At 41.4% G+C, this 15,139-nt stretch overlaps 1 protein-coding gene across 1 annotated transcript; it reads left to right on the top strand.

Annotated features, from left to right (window-relative positions):
- The first annotated feature begins 3,396 nt into the window (after positions 1-3,396).
- Positions 3,397-14,519, top strand: ckap4 (cytoskeleton associated protein 4). The gene is made up of 2 exons (XM_043713240.2): positions 3,397-4,089; positions 13,011-14,519. The coding sequence occupies exons 1-2, from the start codon at positions 3,784-3,786 to the stop codon at positions 14,247-14,249; spliced, it is 1,545 nt and encodes a 514-aa protein (XP_043569175.2). The 5' UTR covers positions 3,397-3,783; the 3' UTR covers positions 14,250-14,519.
- The last annotated feature ends 620 nt before the right edge of the window (positions 14,520-15,139 follow it).

The following is a 15,139-nucleotide window of genomic DNA, read 5'->3' as shown; positions in this document are numbered from 1 at the left end:
TATATTTATTGTCCACCTGCTTTTGAATATGCTTATTAATATAGTTGCAGTGAAATGTTATACTGCCCTGATCCTATTTTTATTTAATCATTTCTTAACTGACTAAATTGGCATTCAGAAACAGTTATGGGTCAACCACATTACTGTTATAATGAGATAAATAGGACATCTTAGTGAGCATGTTTCTTATTAAGAAAGTTTCTACAAGATCTTTTACTTGTCACTTTTAACAATAAATGTATTCATTTTTTCCTTGACTTACAAAGAGTACATGTTATAGTTTAGCAAGGAAGAAGTTACTTCAAAGGCATTGTGGCTAAGAAGCAGTTTCTGAGATCTATCTGTTCAGGTGTTGATTGTCTCCACTTGGATTATTGTCACTTTGACTCACTTATTGGTTAGCCAGAAACATCTTGCAAGTTTGGTCAAAAAAAACTCAGATACTGCAGAAACCTGAAATGAGAAAACATTGTGCTCACAATGTGAAGTACATTCATCAACATTACAGAGAGAATTGACATATTCTTATTTGAGGTTTGGGACATTTGTCAGAACAAAGCCTGTCATTATGATATGTTTCGGTCTGGTAAAGTGTGCACACCTCAGTACTGTCCAGTATGTTCTGTTATTTTTGGCTGTATTTAGGTATGAGATGGCCTGCTGATTGATAAACTACTAATTTCTAGTGCTTGGTTTGGGTTTTAGATATTGTCATTGGTCCTTGCCTCTGGCTCTTAAAAGTGAAAGAAAACAAATAGGAAAATGCTTAGAAACACATACAGAACTCTGAAAGTTAGAATGGAGACAAGTAGATAGAAGATTTTTGACATATTGCTCAATCTTGTATAATACAAAGCTTGGAGTATGGACTACATTGCTAGATGTTTACTGACAGAAGATCCCCGTGACCAAGCATCAAATGTACCTGCTCCACTCATTATGCCTCTGACGCAGCCACTGTCAATTACCAGGACCAACTTTCTGAGAACACGGGAGCATTGGGAGCAGATTTAAAGTCAGTAAGTTAAATGCTGCAACTGAAAGGCTGGAAAGGGCCGACCAGAAAGAGGAGGAACTGTTCCTTGAACTTGTGTGAATAGTGAGGCATTGAGCATTCAATGAGTATTAGAGGTGAAGGACAGAGATGTTTGTGAGTAATTTCAGTGGGAAATTGCAATGGTAAGTGCTCAGAATCTCACATGCTTACAGTCTGAACTGAGTTCCTCAGCAAAGCAATCACTCGATCTGAATTTCATCTTCCCAATATATTGGAGACAGCAAAGAGAACACTGTTTACTAAATTGGATTAGAAATAAATTACTGTTAAGTCAGGAAGGAGTGTTTGGGTCATAGACCTTGAAAAGAATGGAAGTGAAAAGGCAAGTTTTCTCATCTCCTGCATTTAGATAAAGTGCAAGAGGAATGGGAGTAACTACAATGCGAGATGGACCTGGATGCTATGGAGGGAATATTCGCTTCAGGGTGCTGAACAGGGAAGGGAGAGGAAGGTGTGTTTGTAGGTATGGTTGGAACAGATACAGTGGAAAATGAAAGAGTTTTACTGGATTGTTGTCATGGCACACTGCCCACTGTATCTGTTCCAATCATACTTTCAACACATCTTCCTCTCCTTTCCCTGTTCAGCACTCAGAAGCGATTATTCCCTCCACACCATCCTGGTCTACCTCTCATTGTAGCTATTCCCATTCCTCTTTATCTAAATGCTTTAAAAATAATTATCCACTGAAAAGGTGTCTATGTAGAAAGTTAATCCTTTTTCCATGGTGCTGACTGGAGACAAACATTCGGGAGGATGTTGTGGGATGGGGGGACGTGGGGGAGGGATATGAGACAGAAGTGACGCGACAGCAACAAGAGAGCTTATCCTTGTGACCTCAGGCCAACTCTCCACCAATGAGAACTCCTGAAGAGACAGCCACACACTAACCCGCCTCAACAAGCCAGAAGTTACCCACAACCAGGCTACAATCTATCTTTCAAGTTGATGTCATCAGATGCTGTCACATCAGCAGAATGTTTTCCCAGATTTCCTGTTCTGGTTTTTGACTTTCTGTGCTGATTTCACCTGGCAATTGCCTGGTGCTCATAATAATTGCTTAATCTGATTTGCCAATATTTCCCCAAAATACTGATGCTGTGGATTATTTCTCATTCAATATTGTGATTTAAACTTATTGCTGCTTTCCTCTGTGTGACAATGATCCGGGGATATGGAAGAAACAATAATTACAAACACATAAAGATTCGTAATCCCATGACTAAAAGCTTTCTCAGTGGATCTGGATTCCATTGCTGTTGGCAGGACCAAAAATAACACTTCGCTTTTCTGTCTTTTCGTGTGGGACACCCTCAGGTGAGATTAAAGCTTAAAGGAAAGCTGGTCATTTAGAAGAGAAAGTGACGAATCCACTACACGTTATACAAATAAATTCATGTAACTCATCATTATAGCTCCTCGCACTAACAGCATAAATGTGAGGGAAAGACAGCATATCTCAAATCTGTGCCACAACGAGAGAAACTTTTTTTTAAAAAAAGTGAAGTTTTACTTAACGATGACTAATTCCTCGAGTCTCGAAAGGCCAAATATGAAACCTGTACAGTATTCACTCCCGACCCCCCCCCCCCCCGAGTACTGCGCAGCGGAAAGATTTAAATAGAATCTGGTTTTATTGTCGATGGCGGGGAAAGACAGCGTGAAGTAACGCCCCTCACTGACTGCCACTTCAAAATGTTGACGGGCTGTTGAATCTCCGGGATGGTCCCACCGCGTGTCTGTTCTCCCAAAACTTGAGTGCGTTCTGACTCTGCAGCCAAACTGCCACGTTGTGTGGGCAGGGCAACAGCAGCGAAAAAAAAGAGATCGAAATATGAACGCCATATGAATGGATCAGCTGGCGTAGTCCCGAGAAACGCGACGAAATCTCCATTCACACTGAAGGATCGCGTGTCTGCATGTGTGCATGGTTATGTCTGTGTGTGTCTGAGCGTACCTGTGTGTGTGTTTATGACTATGTGTATTTGTGTGTGTATCTATGTGTTCACGAGTATACAGTAGATGTATGTGTGTGTAGCTGTTAATGTGAATGTGCGTGTGTATATCTTTGTGCAGTGTAAGCGTGTGTGTGTGTTTGCAAGTGTTAGTGTGCAAGAGTATGAGTTTGTGTCTGTGTTTTGATCCTATCTCCCCGGACAGGGTTTGACACACGGTATCGCCTCTCCCAGTGAAAGGTGGGGGGGGGGGGGGTGGTGGTGATTATATTTGCATGAGCAGGGGTCTCTATTTCAGTGACCGAACTATATTGTGACCAAACAATCGAGTCAAATGTGCAGCTCGCTATTAGAAAAATGAAGTAGTGGGTAGGGAGAGAGACTGCAGCACAGGAGCTGCAGCGATGGTCTGGAGTGGAGGGTGAAGTTGCGGGTAAATTGCAAAGTGATGTAACTGAACTGGGCTGCACATCCCAATGAGCGTGTTCCCCTCCCCGAGTACGTGGCAGTCGCGTTCCCGGTCCTGAACAAATCACTGCAGCTCTCTGAGAGCAGGAGAGAGAAAGAAAGAGAGCCCGAGGCGCTGGAGAAAGAGAACAAATAAAAATCTAACTCAATCAGCAACTTTGTGGAGCTGAAGAAAGCAGCAATTTGGCGAGAAGTGTACCTCCTGTTGAGTGCAGCCGGCAGAGAGTGCATTCCAGGGCAGTACCGACTCCCAGACACTGGAAAAGCAGCTGGTTCGCCTGGAGATTGGACAGTTGCTGCTTCATGACAGACATGTCTTCTGTAAAGCAAAGAAATAAAAGCCACCCTGACCGGGGGTCTCACTCCAACCAGGACGACGTGGCGAAGAGGGGCTTGAAGGGAAATAAAGGGGGGCCAGACTCCGGCTCGAGCATCAGCAAGGTGCTCAGCGGCTTCCTCATGTTCACTGTGGCCGCCGCCGCCGCCTCACTGAGCGCCTGGTACCTGCACAGCCTCTCCCAGCAGATCAACCACCTTCACCAAAGGAGCGAAGAAACCTCCCTGGAAAGCAGCGGCGTGGCGACCAAGCTGGAGACCGTTTTGCAACAGGTAAGAACTTTCTCCCCCTCCCCCCCCCAACCACACCCACTCACACCTACACAAACCCCGACCAACAGCATTTCTTTTTGAAGTTGCAACCAGCCTTGAGTATTTTTGCAACAAAACTCCAAAGACCTATGGATGCTGGAAACATGAAATGAAACCAGAAATTGCTGGAGAACCTCAGCAGGTTTGGCAGCATCTGGGCAGAGAAAGCAGAGTTAACGTTTCGGGTCCCTTGACCTCTTTTCAGTTCTGAATTTCTGCAGATACTGAATATTTCTGGCCTGTGGTTGGGGTCCAGGTGAAGTCAATTTCTGACTTTAACAATCAATGTCAAAATGATATTGCCAATTTTTCTCAAGTGGCCATTTACATCATTTTACAAGCCAGAATGCTATTCGTTTTGCCTATCTCACCTTACCTTTCATGCTTTTATCTTTATTTACATCCTGAGGAAGAGGAGTAGGTCATCACTTCAGAACTAGAGAATCCCTACAATGCTGAAAGAGGCCCAGACCAATCCTCTGAAGAACATTCCACCCTGACCCAGCCCCCTCACCTATCCCTGTAACTCCATGAATCCAACCAACAGATAGTTTTCCCTCTAATTCCCACTGACCGTAATTTTGCTCAGACTCCTTGGCATCATGCATAGTCAAATGTATCCTTGATTTCAAAGGCAGTTACTCAAATGTCATTTTGGAATTAGCTTCAGAATAGCTATTTCACAAGATTCCTTTGCATATACTGTGACTAAAGGAAAAATTCGATTAAATTAGTCAAGCGTATGTTTTTGAATATACCTGATTATTCTGTGACACTCAAAATTTTTGTCAATGTTACACTACATTAGGGACTCATAAGATTAAATTTGTAAAGCTGCCAACTTGGTTAAGATTCTTTCTGAGATAGAAATGTAAATTGGAAAATTGGACATGGAGATCAATTCTTCCTATTTAGTGAATCAGTTTAATCATCACAAAATCATTGGTGCTTTGAATCAACTGCATTGTGCCTCATGCCTAGTTTACCAATATATGCTCTTGTTAATCGAAGCTTCATGTTAAAGCAAATTCTCAAAACCAAAGACAGGTATTTATTAGGTGTCTTGTGATGCAGTGTAGTGTCCCTACCTCTGGTTAGAAGGCCTGGTTCAAGTTCTCCAAAGGTGTGTCTGAACAGATTAATTAAAATATTCATTAAAAAGAGAATGCGCCTGGAAAAGTATTAGCAACTTTTAACCAGCAGATTCTCCCAAAGAAGGCAGATGCATTTTTCTCAAGATTTAACCTACAAATAATTGAATCTTCCTTTTTTATAGAACAATATTGTTAATTATATTAGGATAACAGCACAGTCATTTAAATGTTAGGACCATATTGCTTTAAATAGTTTTGCTCCCTAACAAGCTTAACTACAAATACATATTCTTAGAAGACTTTTGGTGTAATGTTTCTATTATAGGTGAACACATTTCCATTTTTGGCAAGGAAAGCACAATATCATTCCACAATTTTATAATAGTTAACACAACCAAGAGTCGTGGAGTCAGAGAGATATACAGCACAGAAACAGACCTTTCAGTCCAACTTGTCCATGCTGACCAGTTATCCTAAACTAATCTAGTCCTATTTGCCAGCACTTGGTCCATGTTCCTTTAAACTCTTCTTATTCATATACCCATCCAGATGCCTTTTAAATGAAACCAGCCTCCACCACTTCCTCTGGCAGCTTATTCCATACATGCACCACCCTCTGTGTGAAGAAGTTATCCCTTAGATCCCTTTTATATCTTTCCCCTCTCACCCTAAACCTATGCCCTCTAGTTCTGGACTCCCCAACAGCAGGAAAAAGACCTTGTCTGTTTATCCTATCCATGCTCCTCATGACTTGATAAACCTCTATAAAGGCCACTCTTCAGCCTCCGACACTACAGGGAAAACAGCCCCAGCCTATTCAGCCTCTCTCTATTGCTCAAATCCTCCAACCTTGGCAACATCATTGAAAGTCTTTTCTGAACCATTTCACGTTTCACAACATCCTTCCGATAGGAGGGAGACCAGAATTGCATACGATATTCCAAAGTGACCTAACCAATGTCCTGTACAGATGCAACATAACCTCCCAATTTTGTATACTCAATGCTCTGACCAATAAAGGGAAGCATACCAAATACCTTCTTCACGATCCTTTCCACCTGCAACTCTCAAGGAACTATGAACCTGCACTCCAAGGTCTCTTTGTTCAGCAAAACTCCCTAGGACCTTACCATGAAGTGTGTAAGTCTTGCTCTGATTTGCTTTTCCAAAATGCAGCACCTTGCACTTATCTAAATTCAACTCCATCTGCCACTTCTCAGCCCGTTGGCCCATCTGATCAAGATCCCTTTGTAATCTGAGGTAATCTTCTTCACTGTCCACTACACCTCCAATTTTGATGTCATCTGCAAACTTACTAACTATATCTCCTAGGTTCACATCCAAGTCAATTATACAAATGATGAAAAGTAGTAGACCCAGTACTGATCCTTGTGGCACACTGGTGGTCTCCAGTCTGAAAAGCAACCCTCCACCATCAACCTCTGTCTTCTACCTTTGAGCCAGTTCTGTATCCAAATGGCTGCTCCTAAATGTATTCCATGAGATCTAAATTTGTGAACCAGATCCCATGAGGAAACTTGTCGAATGCCTTACTGATGACTATATAGATCACGTCCACTGCTCTGCCCTCAGCCATTACTTGTTCAAAAGATTCAATAAAGTTTGTGAAACATGATTTCCCATGCACAAAGCCGTACTGACTATCCCTAATCAGTCCTTGTCTTTCCAAAAACATGTAAATCCTGCCCGTCAGGATTCCCTCCAACAACTTGCCCACCACCGATGTCAGGCTCACCAATCTATAGTTCCCTGGCTTTTCCTTACTGCTTTTCTTAAACAGTGGCACCACATTAGCCAATCTCCAGGTTTCTTGCACCTCACCTGTGACTATTGGTGTACAAATGTCTCAGCAAGGGGCCCAGCAATCACTTGCCTAAATTCCCGCAGAGTTCTAGGGTACACCTGATCAGGTCCTGGGATCTATCCACTTTTATGCATTAAGATATTCAGCACCTCCTCCTCCTCTGTAATGTGGACAATTTTCAAGATATAACCATCTATTTCCCCACATTCTATATCTTCCATGTCCTTTTCCACAGTAAACACTGATGCAAAGTAATCATTTGGTATCTCCCCCATCTCTTGCAGCTCAACACATAGGCTGCCTTGCTGATCTTTGAGGGGCCCTATTTTCTCCCTAGTTACCCTTTTATCCTTAATGTATTTGTAAAACCCCTTTGGATTCTCCTTAACTCTATTTGCCAAAGCTACCTCATTATCCCCTTTTTGCCCTTCTGATTTCCCTCTTAAGTATACTCCTACTGCCTTTTTACTCTTCTAAGGATTCTTTTGATCTCTCCTATCTAAACCTGACACATGCTTCCATTTTTTCATAACCAAAATCTCAATTTCTCTCGTCATCTAGCATTCCCTGCACCTATCAGCCTTTCACCCAAACAGGAGTATACTGTCTCTGGACTCTCATTATCTCATTTTTGAAGGCTTCCAATTTTCCAGCCATCCTTTGACCTGCGAACTTCTGTCCCCAATCAGCCTTTGAAAGTTCTTGCCTAATACTGTCAAAATTAGCCTTCCTCCAATTTAGATTAGATTACATTACATTACAGTGTGGAAACAGGCCCTTCGGCCCAACAAGTCCACACCGACCCGCCGAAGCGCCACCCATCCATACCCCTACATTTACTCCTTACCTAACACTACAGGCAATTTAGCATGGCCAATTCACCTGACCTGCACATCTTTAGACTGTGGGAGGAAACCGGAGCACCCGGAGGAAACCCATGCAGACACGGGGAGAACGTGCAAACTCCACACAGTCAGTCGCCTGAGGCGGGAATTGAACCCGGGTCTCAGGCGCTGTGAGGCAGCAGTGCTAACCACTGTGCCACCGTGCCACCCACAATTTAGAACTTCAACTTTTACATCAGGTCTACCCTTTTCCATCACTGTTATAAACTAATAGAATTATAGTCGTTAGCCCAAAAGTGCTCCCCCATTGATACCTCAGTCACTTGCCCTGCCTTATTTCCCAAGAGTAGGTCAAGGTTTGTATGTTCTATAGTGGGAACATCCACATACTGAATCAGAAAATTTTCTTGTACCCACTTAACGAATTCCTCTAAACCCTCAACACTATGGCAGTCCCAGTCTACGCTTGGAAAGTTACAATCCCCTACCATAACCACCCTATGAATCTCAGAGATAACTGAAATGTCCTCACAAATTTGTTTCTCAATTTTTAGGGAGTCTATAATGCAATCCCAATAAGGTGATCATCCCTTTCTTATTTTTCAATTCCACCCAAATAATCTCCCTGGATGTATTCCTAGGAATATCGTCTCTAAGTACAGCAGTAATACTATCCCTTATCAAAAACACCACTCCCTCTCCTCTTTTGCCCCCCTTTCTATCCTTCCTATAGTAATTGTATCCTGGAACATTAAGCTGCCAGCCCTGTCTATCCTTGAGCCATGTTTCTGTAATTGCTATGATATTCCACTTCCATGTTCCTAACCTGCTAGGCTTCTTGCATTGAAGTAAATGCCCTGCCTGTTTGACTCGCTCCCTTTCCCAACTGCACACGTCTCCGATTGATCTCTTTTCTCACTATTTCCCTGGGCTCCCCCCACTGGCCATCTTACTAGGTTAAATCCTCCTGAGCAGCTCTAGCAAATCTCTCTGCCCATATATTAATCCCCTTCCAACCCATCCTTCTTGTACTGGAGATCCCAGTAGAGATCCCAATGATCCAAAAATGTGAACCTTTCTCCCATGCACCAGCTCCTCAGCCACGCATTCATTTGCTCTATTCTCCTATTCCTACCCTCAGTAGCTCGTAGCACTGGGAGTAATCCATTACTACCCTTGAGGACCTCCTTTTTAAATTTCTGCCTAACATTCTCTCTTCTCCCTTCAGAATCTCATCCTTTTGCCTTCCCATGTCATTGATTCCAATGTGTACAATGACATCCTGCTGGTCTCTCTCCCCTTTGAGAACATTCTGCACCCTCTCCAAGATATCCTTGATCCTGGCACCAGGGAGGCAAAACACCATTCTGATTTTTTGCTGCTGGCTGCAGAAACGTCTGTCTGCCTCTGACTGGAGAGTCCCCTATCACAATCAATTGCTTGAAGCCCAACATACTCCTCATTACATTAAAGCCTGTCTCGATACCAGAAACTTTGCTGTTCATGCTACATTCCCCTGAGTCTATCACTCCTTACATTTTTCAAGACAGCATACTAGTTTGAAATGGGGATAGCCACAGAAGACTCCCCTTCCTACCTTTCCTGGAGTTAACCCATCTACCTGACTATATCTGCAGCTTTTCTCCCTTCCTATAACTGCCATCCTTCACTTCCCCTAGCTCTTGTAATTCCTCATTGTCTCTCACTGTTGCTCCAACCGATCCATGTGATATGGTAGGATTCGCAACCAAACACACTTACTGCAAACATAATCATCCGTAACATGGAAACTCTCCCTAAACTCCCACTTCCAACAGGAATAGTATATCGCTGTACTAAATGCTCCTTCACAATCTACAGACCCAGAAAATAGCACCGTGTTTTTGCTCTATAAAAACAGTGCTCCAGGCTAACTTAGTACTTATGATATATATTTTTAAAATTTAATAAGAGACAGATTTCAATAAAACATAGAATCAAAAAAGAACCCACTCTATTCACTACTACAGACTTACAGAAAGGTTACACGTTAAAAATTATGCACTTAGTTGTTCCTGCGCTGTGAACTCTCCCACACAGGTTCCTCCAAGGTCAGCTGCGAATTTCGCTGTTTGTTCATTTTTCCTAGACACATTCCGATATCTAGGAATACATGAACACAAATAGCAAAGACAGTAACTGTGCAGATTCACTGTTGTGTCAGTGAGCAGTGTGGATTTCTCTCACCCCCTCACTGACTGTGTTCTTGCTGCCTTTTGTCTGACTTTCTTCCTTTTAAATTGCAGTTGTTTTGACTTTTTTCCCTAAAGTTCCAAATTGATGCAATAGCATATAAAACAGTAATTGCTGCTCCTGGAATTCAAGGAAATCTCCTCCAACATCTAAAACTACCTCAAAAAAGGAACAGCTCTTACAATTTTTCCCATCCTCCATCTTGCATTACCTAGAATCTTCATCTACTTATGGAAAGCTCGAGGAGAAATGATTAAAGCAATGTTTGTCAATGCCACCATCCAAATGTTGCTTCAGGTAATAAAGTAAATTAATAAATAATAGTGTTGGATCATCGAGAGCTCTTGTGGGACAGTCCCTGCCACTGAACCTGGAAGGCCTGAGTTTAAGTCCCATCTGCTCCAGAGAGAAAACACAGTAGTTCTGACAGCGTCTGTGGTGAGAAAGTAGAGTTAACATTTCATGTCCAGTGACCCTTCTTCAGAACTTATATTTTTGTTTCTGATTTTCAGCATCTGTAGTTCTTTCAGGTTTTTTTTGTTTAGTGTGTAACAGGATGTCTGAACAGGTGATTAATGTTATACCATTATCTGCAGATATTGGAATCAAAATGATTGGGGGAAGAATGGTTAGAATGGAATAGTTATTGTACATTAAGCACAAAAGGATCCAAAGATTCCATTTGTTCCCTAGGATTTGGAATGGTTAATTCTCAATGAATTATAGGGTGGCATGGTGGCTCAGTGATTAGCACTGCTACCTCACAGCACCAGGGTCCCAGGTTCGATTCCAGCCTCGGGCGACTGTCTGTGTGGAGTTTGCACATTCTCCCTGTGTCTGTGTGGGTTTCCTCATTCTCCCTGTGTCTGTGTGGGTTTCCTCCCACAGTCACAAAGATGTGCAGGTCAGGTGAATTGGTTGTGCTAAATTGCCAATAATGTAGGGAATCTAATCTAGTATTATGCAATTATTCATGACACAAGAACACAGCATTTTTTTTAGATTAGATTCCCTACAGTGTGAAAACAGGCCCTTCGGCCCAACCAGTCCACACCAACCCTCCAAAGAGTAACCCACCCAGACCTGTTTCCCTCTGACCAATGCACCCAATACTATGGGCAATTTAGCATGGCCAATTCACCTGACATGCACATCTTTGTGACTGTGGGAGGAAACCGGACCACCCAAAGGAAACCCACGCAGACACAGGGAGAATGTGCAAACTCCACACAGGCAGTTGCTCGAGGCAGGAATTGAACCCGGGTTTCTGGCGCTGTGAGGCAGCAGTGCTAACCACTTTGCCAACGTGCACCTTGTATTTTTGCATTGGTAAATATGCTGGAATTACATCATACATGTACATTTCTTTCTGAACCTGGAACTGTGGCTAAATTGACAAGAACTGAGGGGTATGAGCACATTTCAAATTATGGCAAAACAGAGTTACCTGATTTTAGCAAAGTCGCTGAAAACTAGGCCTTGCAGTCTTCCACATTTTTAGAGAAGGAAGAAGTTGACTGATGGAATGTGTTCAATTGGTTGAACGACAGAGACCCTGTTCCTTCTCCTTATGTTCTTATATTTTTGTCAAATTGGTCATCTTAAGCACCATCTCAAATTCAAACATGCATACTGGACAAGCATGGGCTGGGGGAGGCAAAGAATTCATGGGCAGGGTGTTTGCCGCAAACTGTAGCTTTTTAGAGAAGAAAGAAGTGGGACAATGTAGAGGCAGCCTGTTAGGTTAAGCTTCAGCATGAATATTATTCCTACCTGACAGTAACCCAGCCCCCCCAGAGAGGGGCTGACATACTTATCGAGCAGAGTCTATTGGCACCACAAGCTCAAGGTAAACAAATTGACAAATGGAGCTATATTAATATGATTAAGTTAGCACAGCCAGAGGCAGTTTTGGAAGTATGCCACTCAAGTCCTCTGTCTCTGCCTCTTTCAAAATCTGTTGTGATGCTGCTGCAATAGGTGGTTCTTTTATCACTAAACAGGACCACCATCTGAGCTGCTCTCTCATTCAGCTGCAAAACTGCTGCACCTGCCAATCAACAGGGAAGTTGCCTCCAAGGTGTTGCCTTCACATTTATTGTACCAACGACAAGACCTCACCAAGCAATTTGTTACCCAATTCTTTGAATTATTAACATTTTAATACATGTCCTTGCATTAATACCATTCTAAGAGGGGAGAAACTTGTGTTAAACTTGTGTTAAAAATGTAACAGGTTTTGTTAAAAAAAACCTTTCTCCCTCTTTGCCTTTAATTGGCCATATCTCTCAATTTGAGTATAACTAATAAGTTTCAAATAACTGCTTGTAAACATCATGCCAACTAAACAATTTGAACTGGTAATAATATTTTACTGTGTTCTTTGGACAACAAAATCAGAAATAACCATATACAAACACAAAAAAGGAACAATTCTTTGTAAATCTAAGTTATCGATCCTTCGGTGCTGACCTCAAATTTAGAGCTTGTGTCATATCATGTCATTTGGTATGTTGGCATGAAATGTCTATCCTCATATTGCGAAGTCTTGTAGGTCTCCCAGGAAGTAAGACAACAATATTAACATTTACAACATTGCCCTTCATGTAAAAAAAAAACTAAAGCTGTTTAGAATCTCAGGTACAAGACCTTGCACACAGTAGAAGTAGATGACATTTAAACTATTCATAATGCACTGAATGGTTAAATGAATTAATATTTGATATTTAAGAGCACAGCAATAGCTGCAATATATGTCAATTGCCCAAGAAGTTAAACATTCAGATGTAATTATAGCATTAGAATGACAGAAGAAATTATGCTCATCATATTTCATGATGTTTTTTACAGTCACACATTGACATTACTGTTTTGCGTGAATTGCAGGTGGAATCTACGAAAACCTTGATGAACAGACTGGACTCAGTTTTGCGCCATACCCAACAGGAGCTGCAAGAAACTAACAAAGCAGTCAACAAGGGTGAAAGCAAGACAAATCAAATTACTGAAACTCTACAAAAGCTGCAGAATGAAATCCTTCGAGATCTTTCTGATGGGATCCAAGATGTAAAAGAAGCAAGAGAGAGAGATGTTACATCTCTTGAAAAAACAGTCGAGGAAAAATTAACAGAATTAACCAAATCAATCCACGATAACATTGTTGCTTTTACAGAGGTACAGGAGAAGAATCAGAATGACATTGACGAAATGAAGTCAAAAATTGGTTTATTTGAAACAACCATTGAGACAAAAAGTCAAGAATTTACAGTGTTAATTGATAAACATGATCAGTTGAAAAATGCCTTACATTCACAGCTTACAGCACAGGAAGCACTGAAGCAGTCAGTGTCCAATGCTGAAATATCTCTCAATGCTGTGTCTGAAGAAGTTCACAATTATCGGCAAGATTTACAAGAAACTAAGGACAGCTTGAATAACCAGGAAAAGGAACTACTTTCAAAGGCAGTTGATGCTTCAACACGTGTTGAAAAACAAAATGAGATGTTTGAATCCCGATTATCTGTGGCAGAAGAAAATGTTCTGGCTTTGAATACAGCTGCAACGCACTTATCTGAGAAGTTAGAATTCTACAATCTAGATTCAGTACAGGATACAATGAGGAGTATGACTGAGTCTCAGGCATCACTCAGCAATGAGATTCAAACAATAAAAGCAAACCTAAAAGATCTGCAAAACCCGGCCACGGAGGAAGTCCTCAATGCTCTACAGAATGAAATGCAAGCTCTAGAAGCACAGCAGAAGGAACAGATTACGGAAGTGCAATCAGACCACAAAGAAAGCCTAAAGCAGTTGGAAAAGAGTGTCACTGAAATAGGTGAAAAAAGTCAAAATGTTGCAGCCACATTAAAATCCGTGGAAGAGACTATAAGGTCTGAGTTTGACGAGAAATTTTCAACGATGGAAAGCTCCATGGATGAACTTAAGTCTTCAATCAGTGAGGCCAAGACTGATCTGGAAGTATTAGGATCAACTGTGGACAGCCTACTGTCCAAACCTGGGGAGACTGAGACAGCGGAGGATGAACTGGCATCCCTAAAACTGTCACTAAATGAGTTGCAATCTGATGTTGATAAATTATCAGTGTCTTTAAACAGAATGCAATAAGCTAGTAGATACAAGTAGTTGGGTGAAGTTTCAAAACAGTTTCCATATCGTATTGATTTGCTTGGAAATATAGAACATAATTGAGATTGTTTTAATGATTTTTTATAACAGAATACAACATATGTATGGCCGAACTTTGTAGTTAAAGAAATAAAAGTTCTAAAAACAACCTTTTTCATTCTATTTAAGTTCAGTTGTAGGAAAATAATGTGTAACATCAATCTTTTGAAATGTAATAGAAATGTTTCCAAGTAAAAGCCAACAAATTGCCTTGCAATCCCTTTTCAATAAAACATTAGTGTCTACAGCTAGTGAATCCATTCATTCGTAGTGATAATGGGTCATTGGCCACTCTTGGCCTCAAAATAACATTGTGTAAAAGTCGAACTCATGGCACCCCCATTTTGCCAGCATCAGTGTTAGCACGCTGTAATGTCTGAATTAATCCAAATGGTATCCATATGGTACAGTCATAGCACTGTCACTTGATAGAAGATTGTGTGTTCAGGGATTTGAGCACAATATTGCTGTCAGTGAAGGAATGTTGCACAGTTACCAATGCTATTTTTCAGAGGGCTGTTCAACCAATGCTCTCACTGCCCTCGTCGACGTAAATATTTAATGTCACTACTTCAGAGGAGCATAGGGAAGCTTTCACTCATTTGCTGGTCATTGTCTGTCAACCAATATTACTAAAAAGCAATTATATGGTCAGTATCACCTTGCTCCTTTGGGAATTGTGCAATGCACAAATTGTTTGACAGTTTCCTGCATTGTAAAGGTGATGTTGTTACACTTATAACATGATGACATTATGAAAGAAGTTATATAAATCCATGTTCTTTCTTTTTTAGTCATAAAGGGAAATTACCTGAAATGAGTCGAATTTC

The sequence above is a fragment of the Chiloscyllium plagiosum genome, unplaced genomic scaffold (assembly GCF_037043375.1).
Source record: "Chiloscyllium plagiosum isolate Xiang-an unplaced genomic scaffold, Cpla_swu_hap1 HiC_scaffold_23, whole genome shotgun sequence".
In the NCBI taxonomy this organism is placed as follows: domain Eukaryota; kingdom Metazoa; phylum Chordata; class Chondrichthyes; order Orectolobiformes; family Hemiscylliidae; genus Chiloscyllium; species Chiloscyllium plagiosum.
This window is presented reverse-complemented; position numbering and strand designations above follow the sequence as displayed.